The sequence below is a fragment of the Panthera uncia genome, chromosome D1 (assembly GCF_023721935.1).
Source record: "Panthera uncia isolate 11264 chromosome D1, Puncia_PCG_1.0, whole genome shotgun sequence".
Taxonomy (NCBI): Eukaryota; Metazoa; Chordata; class Mammalia; order Carnivora; family Felidae; genus Panthera; species Panthera uncia.
In genome coordinates, this window is record NC_064808.1 from 73281752 (window position 1) to 73295855 (window position 14104).

At 41.8% G+C, this 14104-nt stretch overlaps 1 protein-coding gene across 1 annotated transcript in view; it reads left to right on the plus strand.

Moving 5' to 3' along the window:
• The window catches only part of PIWIL4 (piwi like RNA-mediated gene silencing 4), a 45388-nt gene extending 31717 nt beyond the window's left edge, over positions 1-13671 (plus strand). The window contains exons 14-20 of the mRNA XM_049653897.1: positions 3612-3812; positions 4997-5100; positions 8420-8490; positions 9865-10018; positions 11775-11900; positions 12012-12159; positions 13123-13671. Coding sequence (XP_049509854.1) covers positions 3612-3812; positions 4997-5100; positions 8420-8490; positions 9865-10018; positions 11775-11900; positions 12012-12159; positions 13123-13239 — 921 coding nt within the window. The 3' untranslated portion in view covers positions 13240-13671. The remainder of the gene's footprint in view (positions 1-3611; positions 3813-4996; positions 5101-8419; positions 8491-9864; positions 10019-11774; positions 11901-12011; positions 12160-13122) is intronic.
• The last annotated feature ends 433 nt before the right edge of the window (positions 13672-14104 follow it).

The window sequence follows — 14104 nt, forward strand, 5'->3', positions numbered from 1 at the left end:
GAGACAGAGCATGAACGGGGGAGGGGCAGACAGAGAGGGAGACACAGAATCGGAAACAGGCTCCAGGCTCCGAGCCATCAGCCCAGAGCCTGACGCGGGGCTCGAACTCACGGACCGCGAGATCGTGACCTGGCTGAAGTCGGACGCTTAACCGACTGCGCCACCCAGGCGCCCCTGACATCCTTGCTCTTAAGGCTCTCTCAACCATGTCTCTTCTCCCAGGCCTCAGCCTCCCACCGCACAGCAGTGTCTCTTACTTACCTCGCTCACGCTTCTGGGCCCCAGCATGCCGGTCCCCATCTCCTGCAGAGCAACGTAGCCGTCTCTGTTCCTCTTTTAGTCAGACACAAAAAAGGCCCATAAGGATGTTATATTAAACAAAGGGAATTCTAACCCTAAGAGCGTCTTTTTTTTTCTTAAAAATAAAATAAAACTTAACAGAAAGATTGCAAGAAGAGTGCAAAGAACTCCCAGATACCCTTCATCCAGATTCCCCAGTCGTTGACATTTTATTATATTTGCTTCATTGTTTCGTTCCTTCCTTCCCTCCTGCCTGCCATCCTCTATCTATCTATCTATCTATCTATCTATCTACCTACTTACCTACCTACCTACCTATCTACCTACCATCTTTTTTCCTGAACCATTTGAGAGTAGGTTACAGACTTGATGCCCTATTGCCCTTCAGTGCGTATTCTCTACAAACAAGGTCACTCTCCTACAGAACCATAGGACAACCATCCAAATCAAGAAACAGTAAGACCAGCTAATCCACAGACTCCCATTCACATTTCTCCATTAGTCCCCAAAATGTCTTCTCCAGTGAAAGGATCTAATGCATTGCATTTAGTTGTCCTGCCTCTTTAAGACTCTCCTTCAGTCTGGAACAGTTCCCTAGTTTTCGATGACTTTCCAATTTTGAAGGGTATAGATGAATTACTTTATATAATATCCCTCAATTTGGGTTTGTCTGATGTTTGCTTATAATTAAATTCTGATTATGTACTTTTGGCGGGATTATCACAGCAATGATTCTGTGTTCTTAATGCATCCTACCAGGAGGTACTCCATTAATTAAGGTATCTGCCAGGTTTCTCCACTGTACATTTACTCCTTTCTTTGTGAAGCAGGTGTTTTTTTGTCTGGTGTTTTGCAGGGAGACACTTTGAGACTATGTAAATCTGTTTCTGATCAAACTTTTACCTCTAGTTTTAGAATCCATTGATAATTCTTGTCTTTTGTTATTATTACTATTTTATTTATGTATGTGTTTATTAACTTAATTAGTATGCAGCTTTGTATGCCTTCTACATTTAGTGGGTAGCCTTATGTTATAAGGAAGGACTTTCTCTTCTCCCCATTTCTTTGTTCATTTATTTTTATCAGTTATGGATTCATGGTTTCCTGTTTTATTTACCAGTTTATAGTCTATTACCAATATTATTTATTTTGATGCCCAAATTGTTCGCGATTTTGTTGATTGGAGACTCATTCAGGTTGGCTTCCGTGACTTTTTGACATGTCCCCATTGTTTGGGGGACACTTCCTTACCATCTGGCACAATAAGGTATTTCAGGTTAATTTTGAAATTTTGCTGCCTGGCTCTGGAATTAGGTATTTCTCCAATGAGCCATGATTACTTTTGGTAGAGAACAGTATTTAGAAATCAAAATCTGGGGGGTGCCTGGGTGGCTCAGTTGGTTAAGTATCTGACTATAGCTTAGGTCATGATCTCTCAGTTTGTGAGTTCGAGCCCTGCTTTGACCTCTGTGCTAACATCATGGAGGCTGGAGCCTGCTTCAAGTTCTGTGTGTCCCTCTCTCTGCTCCTCCCCCACTCACACTCTCTCTCTCTCTCAAAAATAAGCATTTAAAAAAAATCAAAATCTGGGCAGCTGGGTGTGCTTATTTGGTAATGGGGTGTCACTGCCCCCAGACTTTCTCAATGGGCAAAGCTAGGAATATTGTGTACGCGTGTGTCTACATACGTATACTCAGACACTGCTGATCCTTGAACAATGTGGGCGTTAGGCGTGCAGACTCCCTGCATAGTCCAAAATCCCCATGTGACTTTTGACTCCCACAAAACTTAACTCCTAATAACCTATTGTTGACTGGAAGCCTTATAACATAGTCAATTAACACATATTTTTGTATTTTATGTACTATATACTGTACTCTCACACAAAAGTAAGCTAGAGAAAACACAATGTTATTAAGAAAATCATAAGGAAGAGGAAATACATTTACAGTACTGTATTATGTTTATTGAAAAATCTGCCTATAAGTGGACTTGCATAGTTTAAACCTGTGTTGCTCAAGGTTTAGCTGTATATGCATACACCCTTACATCTATGTTACTACCATGTCTGTCTATGTATATATTGAAAACGTGTTCACACTTCCAGTTCCAGTCCCAACACCACAGGAAAACATTCTCCATTGCCATATTTGTACCTCCCTTCTCTGATAAGGGGAGTGTGGCCCCTGTTACCCTCCACTTACCACTTCACATCCTTGTCCCCTTGTAAGCAACCAGTCTCACTTGTCTCCCACCTTCTTTCGGCCCCCATCCCTGTTCAACCACTGCCTTGGTCTGATGCCTACCTTGCTTGGCTCCAAATTCGTAGGATGGAAAGCAGGAAGACCCCCTAAGATACATTTCCCTATTTTATGTACTTAAGTGTAAGTAATTTTGGCCCTTCACATTATGATTTTGAACAGATCTATAGGTGAAAAATCTATTTGTTCTCTGCTGGTCATGACAGTGCCTGTTTTTTTGTATAATTTGGTAGGTGTTGAAGGTAGAGAATAAAGGGTGGAAAGGAGATGGAAACAGGCCAGGAGAAGCCCTTCCGAGGGAAACACCTGCTAAGAAACAGAGGTGCTGGCAGAGATGGGTGGAATTTAAAAATACCTGAGGACCTGAAGCTTCCTTCTCCTTATCTTATCCCCCCCCCACCCTCCCACTCCGCCATAGCCTTATTCTCAGGTCACAGTAAACAAAACAATTGTGGTTGGTTTCTTTTATTTTGGTTGTCTAGTACCTGCTGGGAAGGAGACCACCCTGTAAGCTAATCCTGCACTTGGCCTATCTGTGGGCAAGGATGGGAGAGGGATGGTGGGATGAGGGCTGGAGAGCCACAGGAAAAGCCAACAGGGGGTGGGAGGGAGCTGGAGTAAGACCTAGGTTAGGAGGGAATTTGAGGAGCCAAACAATCAAATCAGAAGAGATAGGAGGAAGGGAAAGCCAGCGGGTGGGGGGTTGGGGGGCTTTGGAGTGGGACTGCAGAGCCGATGGCTGATAAAAAAGCATTTCAAATGGGATTGTCAGTGGTTAAAGGCCATTTAACACAACTGTAGGCATTTTAATATTTGTTTCTTGGGAACTTGGAGGCAAGATGTTTAGAGAACCCATGTGTTCATTTTTTTTTAATTCTTATTTATTTATTTATTTATTTATTTAGAGCTGGGGAGGGGCAGAGAGAGAGACAGAGACAGAGAATCCCAAATAAGCTCCATGCTGATCATTTTTTTTAAAGCTACTTTACTTTAAAGCTACTTCTAAACATAAGTAAATTTTTTTTCTCTTCTTTTTTTTTTCCCTTTTAGGTAATGTGTATTCTACCTTCTAATCAGAAGAACTACTACGATACCATTAAAAACTATTTGAACTCCTTCTGCCCAGTGCCCAGCCAGTGTGTGCTCACTCGGACCTTGAATAAACAGGGGATGATGATGAGTGTCGCCACCAAGATTGCCATGCAAATGGCCTGTAAACTCGGAGGCGAACTGTGGGCTGTGGAGATCCCTGTGAGCAGTCTGTCAGTCTTTTAGTAATCAGTCCATTTATTAATTTAAAAATGAAATCAGAGTACGAGACATTTTCACATGATTCCAGAGGTATTTGTTTTGTGTGGTGGGTTTGTTATTTGTCCGCTCTGGGTTGTGGCATGACACAAGACACCGTCCAGAAGGTGAGGTGAGGCTCCTGTTCCCCAGGAGCTTTGAGTAAGTTGATAACAGAATGTTTCATGAAAGAGAATCTAGGTTGGCACAGACTTGTCAACCAAGGGGTGGCTTGATCTGGAGCTTCCCGCTGCCACGTAAAATCTGTGCCCTCTGGCCTCTACTTTTACCTACTCTTTGCAGAGCACTAGCTCTCAGAGTAGCCCTGCACCCTGGAGGGGGGCCTCCCCACAGCTTGGGGAACCGGCAGAGCTATGATTTTGAACTGTGGTGGGAACTAAGAAAATCCTCGTCCACTGGGGGAGGAAGTGAGGGGGTGAGAAATGAGGGGATGTCGTCCATTCCCTTCCATTTCCATAACCAGGATGTATGTGCTGAGCCCCAGCTGCCTCCCTGGAGGCTCATGGCCAGTGGCAACTAGGATCCCTTAGACATCTGAACAATAGGGAGTGGACTTCCTCTTCAGATCCCACCAGCCCAGAAGCCAGGGATAAATGATCACTTTCCCAGAATCTCTTGAGCCACACTAAGGGCACTTGTCCACCTCCACAAAGGATGGTAGCTATTTTGCACTCCAGTGAGTCTCTTAAGCAAATTAGGTACCGTATTCATCCCTCCATCTTTTTTTTTTTTAAGTAGATTTCTTTATTTTGAGAGAGAGACAGAGCTAGAGGGAGAGGGACAGAGAGAGAGGGAGACAGAATCCCAGGCAGGCTCTGTACTGTCAGCACAGAGCCCAACAGGAGGCTCAGACCTATGAACTATGAGATCATGACCTGAGCTGAAACCAGGAGTTGGATACTCAACCAACTGAGCCATCAAGCCCCCCACCCCACCCTATCCCTCCATCTTCAAGTCTCTTTGGTTTCTGTTTTAATGATCTGCTTCATCTGGACCTTGATCTCCCTGGCATATAGCTTAACTTAATTTAATAACCAGGGACAGTTTTTTTCAAAACTTCATATGAAGTCATCATTTGGGGAAATAATGTCCCATTTTATTAAATCATGAAAAATTTACTTTTACAGTTAAAGTCCCTGATGGTGGTCGGTATCGATGCCTGTAAAGACGAAGTCAGCAAGGGAATGGTAGTGGTTGGATTTGTGGCCAGCATTAACCCCGGAATCACCAGGTACTTTTACAATTACCCCAACGTATTCCATAATTATAGTTTGCGGTTTAACTAAAAACCATGCAGCAGGAAACAGTTTGTATTCTTCCCTCATTTGAAAAATATGAACATTTTAGTCATAAATTATACTTACATATAAAGTGTGATTGATAATATTAAGATAATATGTAGCCTTATGAAAAAACTATGTTTATACACACATTAGGACAAGCTAATACTCGTATGCCAGGCAGCTTCCTCAAACGATGGATGATAGAAATTTTCATGTACTTATTTTCTGTACATGTGCACTGTATTAGGTACTGTACTAGGAACTTATATCCAGCAGCAAGCTTTGGAATCTGATTGCTTGCTTCTGTGTCCTGATCTGCCACTTGTTCGGTGTATGACATCTGGCTATTTAATGTTGCCGTGACTTAGCTGTGGTCTCATGTAAAATGGGCATGAAGATGATGCCTATTTCTTTTTTTTTAATTTTTTAAAATTTACATCCAAATTATTTAGAATACAGCACAACAATGATTTTTCAGGAGTAGATTCCTTAGTGCCCCTTTCCCATTTATCCCATACCCCCTTCCCACAACCCCTCCAGTAACCCTCTGTTTGTTCTCCATATTTATGAGTCTCTTCTCTTTTGTTCCCTTCCCTGTTTTTATTATTTTTGTTTCTCTTCCCTTATGTCCATCTGTTTTGTCTCTTAAAGTCCCATATGAGTGATGATTTTTGTCTTTCTCTGACTAATTTCACTTAGCATAATACCCTCCAGTTCCATCCACATAGTTGCAAATGGCAAGATTGCATTCTTTCTGATTGCCGAGTAATACTCCACTGTATATATATACCACATCTTCTTTGTCCGTTCGTCCATCGATGGACATTTGGGCCCTTTTCATACTTTGGCTGTTGTTGATAGTGCTGCTATAAACATGGGGGTGCGTGTGGCCCTTGGAAACAGCACACCTGTATCCCATGGATAAATGCCTAGTAGTGTAATTGCTGGGTCGTAGGGTAGTTCTATTTTTAGTTTTTTGAGGAAGCTCCATACTGTTTTCCAGAGTGGCTGCACCAGCTTGCGTTCCCAGATGATGCCTATTTCATAGGGTATTTATGGAAGTTACATAAGATAAAATGCTTAAAACATAGCCTCCCATAGCAGATGCTCAATACATGCTTGTTGTTATTAACACTTGAAGGCAGTTGATGTAGTTGTTCACACAGCTGCTGAAAACATAAGCAGGTTTGGGGATAATGCATTAAATACTGACTCATAGTATCTATTTAATTGTAGTTCCTAGAATTGTTTCATTATATGTAACTAAGCAATGTGTTTTGAGGCTATACGAACTGTTTGCACCATATTTTATTCCTGGACTTAGGTTATTTGATTTACTCCATTAAGCCTGTGGTCAGGTATATATTTGGGCTGGTGAGAAATAGGATAAGTAGCAGTGTGCCTGTGACTTCATTCCAGGTTGTGTGAGATCCCTGTTCCATGTGTCACTTAATGTGACACATTAATGTGTTAATCAAGCAGGAAAAGGACTTCCAGTTTGTTAGCCACATTCCTAATTGTGTCATTATTGGCATATATAATAATGTTGATGCACACTTACACAAAGTCATCTTCATTTTGCAAGTACTTTTGTTTACTTAATGTCTTTAACAATAGAACTTCTTCTGAAATTTAAATAAGTTAATCATGTTCAGATTTCAAGTCCAAAAGCCTCTCCTATGGAAGTGGAACTTTATGCTTGAGAAATCTTTGAATATTTTTTTGTTTATTTGTTGTTGTTTTTTGTTTTTTTACTATGTGATTCCATTTATTTATTTAATTTTAATCAATTAATTTAAATTTTAGTTAAAATACAGTGTGGCATTTGTGTCAGTGATTCAAGACTTACATATACCGCCCAGTGCTCATCCCAACAAGTGCCCTTCTTAATCACCCACTTAGCCCATCCCCCTCCCATCTCCCCTCCAGCAACCCTCAGTTTATTCTCTGTATTTGTCCCTTATGGTTTGCCTTCCTCTCTGTCTCTTATTTTATTTCTTCTTCCCTTCCCCTATGCTGTTTTGTTTCTTAAATTCCACGTATGAGTGAAATTATATGATACCTGTCTTTCTCTGACTGACTTTTTTTGCTTAGCATAATACACCCTAGTTTTGAATATTTTGAAAGTAAATTTGGTAAACTAATAAATTCCTTTATAATAATAACATAGTGTTTCTATTTATGATTGCTTATCTTGTGCTAAGTACTTTATATATATTATCTAATTTAATTTTTATAACAACCTTGTGAGGTAGTAACTACCTTACCATCTTGTGTGTTTCCTTGGTACAGATGAGGAAACTGAGACTTAGGTTGACGTAGCAAAGTCACATGGCTGATGAGTATGCCAACCAAGATTTGAACCCAAGCGTGTCTGATGTCCGCACTATGCTTTAGTTTCTCTTATCGATAAATTTCTTTTGAGGAGGGGAGGTTTTTAATATAGTTATGATTGTATAACATATATAGGCTCATGAACATTAAATTTGCTCATAATGTCTAGTTCTTTTTATTTTGATTGAGGTGTAATGACATACAACATTGTATGTTCATTTGTTGTGTTTCTCAGATTCCACATAAGAGTGAAATCATATGATATCTGTCTTTCTCTGACTTATTTTGTGTAGCATAATACACTCTAGTTCCATCCACATTGTTGCAAATGGCAAGATGTCATTCTTTTTCATCACTGAATAGTATTCCATTGTATATATATGCTACATCTTCTTTATCCATTCGTCAGTTGATGGGCATTTGGGCTCTTTCCATACTTTGGCTATTGTGGATAGCACTGCTATAAACATTGGGGTGCTTGTGCCCCTTTGAATCAACATTTTTGCATCCTTTGAACAAATACCTAGTAGTGCAATTGCTGGGTCGTAGGGTAATTCTATTTTTAATTTTTTGTGGAACATCCACACTGTTTTCCAGAGTGGCTGCACTGGTTTGCATTCCCACCAAAAGTGGAAAAGTGTTTCCCTTTCTCTGCATCCTTGCCAACATCTGTGTTTCCTGAGTTGTTAATGTAGCCATTCTGACAGGTGTGAGGTGACATCTCAGTGTGGTTTTGATTTGTATTTCCCTGCTGATGAGTGATGTTGAGCATCCCTTCATGTGTCTAATAGCCATCTGAAGCATCACATTTTCTTCACCCATTCTTCCACTGATGGACACTTAGGTTGTTTTCTGTTTCCTCATTTAATTCTAATGCGTTTATGGTAGGCATTTTGAAGTTGGACATTATTTTCTTTTCTTTTCTTGCTTTAGGTGGTTCTCTCGGTGTATCCTTCAGAGAACGGCGGCCGATGTTGCAGATTGCTTAAAAGTTTTCATGACCGGTACTAAAAGTATAGCAGTGGCGGTGGGCCCCAAGCGCTATTCCTTCAGGCCCCAGAGTCCGCGTGCCTATAGCAGACCAGATGGTGGAAGCAGACTCCCCAAAGCCTGCCTGAGTCAACCATCACCCAGATGGAGATTCCCAAAGCTGTATCCTGATCCACACTAACAGATGCTGTAGAATTTGCATTTGTCATCTGTGTATGATAAACAGAAAGCCTCTAAGAGGCAGGGGAGTTTGTAGCTGCTGGTGGCTCTGGCAAGCAGTGTGAAGGCCAAAGGAATCTACCTGGAGAGACAGGGATTATGACAGAGTGCTGTGAGGTCTAGAAATAGGAAAGAAGCCTGTGGGGTGGGGATAGGAATGCTGGCAGATGAGGGCTGGCATCGCAGGAGAAGATGGGGAAGAAGGCAGACAAGGAGGGGAGCCTATTCACAGTGGGGGTACAGTGGGAACAGATATCTGGGGCTCCCGTCCCCTGCCCAGCCCTGGCCAGGATCTGGCTTTGCCACTCCCTATAGTACTTCTTGTGTGATTCACTCCGTCTCCTGATCCGCATTTTCCCATCTATAAGTTTGGGAAAGGGGTGTAAGTATTTTTTCCCAAAAAATTGAATTTGCTGATATGTGTTGGTTATGGCCTTACAGATATGATCATCTTCTATTGAACGCAAATGGATTTCCTGGACAATGAACCCTTCTAAAACAGTTGCACAGTATATACATGAAAATAATTATTATATTACTTTGCCCTCACTTCAAAACTTGGTTCTTTTTTTAAGTAGTTGTGAAAAGTTTCTGTTGAGTAGGAATTACTGTCTGGTCTCTGCTCTTTAGGCAATTTCTAGTTGGAGTGGGTAGAAATGTTTTCAGAGTTCATATTGTTAGTGCAACTTAGAACCAAATTGGGTGAGTCCATGGTAAGAGATGCTTCCAGAAGATCAGCCACGTCCTCTCCTTATGTTTTCATAATTATGCTTATTGGAGATGAAAATGACATGAAATTATCCGGTCTGTATCCATTGATAGCATGTGAAGAGTTGAAGAAACTAAATTAGTATTAATTTGGTTTTGGGAATTAATCTTTTGCACGACTTAATTTATTGCCTAAATATTAAAATTTTACTAAAGGGATATGTTAAGTTTAAGAGTATGTTTTGCCACAGAAACCAGTATGATTCCTCAAATAGCAGATGCCAGATGTTAGCCCTAAAGTTATCCATTTTTATATTAGTGCAGTCATGACTCAAATTAGGTATTACCCTATATTACAGTGGTCGGAAATAATGAACTTAAAACATTGAACTACATGGGAATTTTGTTCTTTATTGGCGTTGGACAAGTCATTCTTTTCTTCCTGACAACAAATTCTGCAGGAGCACTCAACAAATGGTACAAGCACAACCATGGCTTGCCGGCACGGATAATTGTGTACCGGAATGGGGTAGGGGACGGTCAGCTAAAAACACTGATTGAATACGAAGTTCCACAGCTGCTGAGCAGTGTGACAGAAGCGAGTGCAAACACCAGGTATTGAGTTACGTTTTTTTCCCCACACTTGCAACCAGGGCACATTTTATCATAGCTATTCAGATTACTGCACTCCAGCACCTTGTTTTCATGCGGGCGAGCTTTGCTCTTGTCTGCATCATGTGAGTACAGCTGGACGGACGGGTTTCCCCTAGACTGGAGGGTGGTTGAGATGGTCCTCTGTGAATAGGGTGGCATGAGCCTGGGTGGGGGCCCCCGGAAGAAGGCAAGTGTCCCCCAGAGCAGCTGACACTGAGACTCAGCACGAGGGTGAAGACACTTCATACATATGCCGCGGGATTAAACAAGCGGTGGTTTCCAATTCGAGGCCCAAATCCACACCAGGGGCTAAAGTCCCTGCCGTGCAGGCCCTGGTGTGCAGGTGGAGGTCGATGGAGGTGCTGAAAGGAGTGTGAGGGCAGTGCAGGCTGCGCTGCAGATGGAAGTCAGACCGCCCTCATCTCCCTTGCCATGTTTCTTGATTCAGTGTTGCAGTACACTTTCCTCGGTGAGTATGTCAGGTGGCGGGTGCAAGAAGAATATTAGAAGTGGCAATTCGGGGAGGATGATAATCTTAAATGGGCTTCCTAAAATATTCGGAAGGCATCCTATTCCAAGCAGGGCACAGCATTCATCCGTCAGGTGTGACTGTCATCACCACCATCAACCGAAGTTGCAGTCACAGGCCACAGGGGGACTGAGCCTTGACTTCACCAGTGACTGTCAGAGTGGAGGGAGAGCACGGTGGCTTGGGGGGCAGTGTCATCTTCCCCTGAGTCCAAACCCTAACAGCCAACCCTATCTCCCTCCCACTGACCTCAGGTGACTGCGCAGAATCACAAGTATGCAATTTTGGGCTAGCAGGAGTGAATTTAGCAGCTGACGGTGCTGAGGAGTTTTGTTGCAGTATAACATCAGCTTTTGAAAGTTTCAGTACTGAAAACCAATAATATATTTTTAAGATAATTAAACTGCTTGAAAGTGAAATTTCACTGCAATCTTTGCCTCCCAAAAGTTCCTTTGGGAATTATGGCCAGTAAATGGATTTGACCCTGGCTTTACTAAATCCTGACTTTAATATTTGATCATTCAACATTTGGCACAAATGTACATTTGGTCTGTCCATCCATCCCCCAGGTGTGTGTCTTGCAGGGTTCAGAAGTGATGATCTGAGGAATGAGAGAACTTGCGGGTCTCTTTGCTATTCAGAAATTGAGAGGAAGAGTGAAAGTGAAATAGGGACACTATTGCTAATGGAAAAAGAAATCTTGTCTCTATGGAATATTCTGGAAAGCCCTCCTTTAGAAATGTGACTTGAAGTTCGTTGCCCTATTAACTATTCCTCCCTGTCCCCTTCAAATGATACAAACCGGCCAAGTGACTGGACACACCACACTTTTGAAACAAAGACGGACAGTCTCTAATTTTAAAAACTATATGGGGGGCACCTGGGTGTCTCAGTCGGTTAAGAGTCTGACTCTTGATTTCAGCCCAGGTTATAATCTCACAGTTTGTGGGTTCTCTCTCTCTCTCCCTCTCTCCCCGCCCCCCAAAATAAACTTTTAAAAAATAAAAAAAACTGTATGCACCTCTGAGGGAGGGGATAATTTTTATTTTCTTCATTTTTGCAGTGTTCTTCTAATGAATGAATTTATTTATTTATTCCATTTAGAAATTACCAAATAAAGGTCATTAGGTAAGCTGTAAGCTTGGTTTTAGTTCTCTGCATCTTTCCTTTTGCCTTTCTGGTTCCAAGCTCCAAACTGTCCGTGATTGTGGTCAGGAAGAAGTGCACGCTGCGATTCTGCATGGAAATGAACCGATCCCTGCAGAACCCGCCACTTGGCACCGTGGTGGACTCAGAAGCGACTCGTCCTGACTGGCAAGTGCCGTTAGCAAATCTGTTCTTAATGAAACGTTTTCCTTGTGTTCTTCAAGTGAGGCCTTATTCTGTTTGCCTTCTTTCTCATGTTCATTCCGTTTTCCCCCTCAGGTATGACTTCTACCTAATCAGTCAGGCTGCCTGTCGGGGAACTGTTAATCCCACCTATTATAATGTCATCTATGATGACAATGGCTTGAAGCCCGACCACATGCAGAGACTTACGTTCAAACTGTGTCACCTGTACTACAACTGGCCGGTGAGTGACAGCTGTGTACTTGTGTGGGTACTGACTCTCAGGGTTCCCACCCAGGAACTGTCACCCAGTTCACGTTTGTATCCCTGTGTCCTGACTTCACAAAGGAGGAAAGAGTGAATGAATGAATGAATGAATGAATGAATGAGTCCTTGAGAGAAACACGGTCTGTCATAGAAATCAAGTAGCAATAACTGTTAACATCATCATTATCATCATTATTATTTGTAACATTAGTATTTACAATTTCTGGAGGACTTCATTCTATGCATTATCTTTTTTTAAATTAAAAAAATTTTTAACATTTATTTTTGAGAGAGAGAGAGAGAAAGAGAGTGTAAGCAGGGGGAGGGGCAGAAAGAGGGAGACACACAATCTGAAGCAGGCTCTGGGCTCTGAGCTGTCAGAACAGAGCCCGATGTGGGGCTCGAACTCTTGAACCATGAGATCATAACTTGAGCCGAAGTCGGACGCTCAACTGACTGAGCCACCCAGCGGCCCCATAGTCTATGCATTGTCTTATGCAAGCCTGGGAGGAAATCAGGGTATTGTTATTTCCAAGTTACAGTTGAGGAAGTTAAAACCAACTCAGACGCTGTCTCATGGGAAGGTAACGGGTTCGTCTGTCCTGTGTTCCTGTGTGCGAAGCCAGGAGCTACTCTCGAAGTCCAAGGCCAAGATTTGCTCTGAGCCCCTTGGAGCATCAAGTCAAGGGAAACTTAGATTAGCGCTAGGTGTGATGGCACCCAGTGCTCAGCTTCATGAAGGCAGATTGGGCCCCCATCCCCTCTTGCCCAGCGAGCTTGTGCTCCCCATGGATGAGGTTACCCTTGGTTGAGTTTAGTCACTGTGTACTCACAAATGCATTCTATCATATGTAACTAGTAGGAGATAAAACTCAGGAAAATGTATTACTTTGGAGAACAAGTTATCCTCTTAACTGCTACCAGTATGTTTTCTCCTCAGGGCTTAATCAGTATCCCAGCGCCTTGTCAGTATGCGCACAAGCTGACCTTTCTGGTGGCACAGAGCATTCATAAAGAACCCAGTTTGGAACTAGCCAACTCTCTCTTCTACCTGTGATGACGTGAACCGTGGGCACCCGAGATGAGCAATCTGAGAAGTCGTTGGTGTATTTTGTGCAAATCTGCCGTAAGTGCGGGGCTGTGCCTCAGGAAAGGAGATTGAGCTTAGTTTCAACTTCCTGAAAAAGCACCCAACACAGCTTCATCTGAAATGGTTCAAAAGAAATGTATATTGTTTTAAAGAGTTTTATGCTTCGTGGAAATTCTCATTATGGTACATGGAATTAAAATGTACCATCATCTGTAAGTAATTCCACGAAGCTAAACATCCTCTGAGAAAAGAAGTGTTTGCATGATGTTTTGATGATAGGGAAATGGGGTCTGATTCCCACCCTAAGTTTTGCACAAGTTTCCTTAAATAATGTTATAGAACGTTTTATAGAGTGGTTTAAACGGTTATTTGAAAATAAAGGAAATTCAGAGCATCGCATATATGTTTATTGTTATTTGAATTTCAATTGAAATTACATGCAAACCTCGTCATTTCCGGAAAAGGCTCTTACACGCTAAACTACATTGACGTCACTCTTTGAATGATTATTTCTTTTTTTTTTATTTTATGTTTTATTTTTTAAAATTCACATACAAATTAGTTAGCATATAGTGAAACAGTGATTTCAGGAGTAGATTTCTTAGTGCCCCTTACCCATTTAGCCCATACCCCCTCCCACAACCCCTCCAGTAACCCTCAGTTTGTTCTCCATATTTATGAGTCTCTTCTGTTTTGTCCCCCTCCCTGTTTTTATATTATTTTTGTTTCCCTTTATGTTCATCTGTTTTGTCTCTTAAAGTCCTCATATGAGTGAAGTCGTATGATATTTGTCTTTCTCTGATTGACTGATTTCACTTAGCATAATACCCTC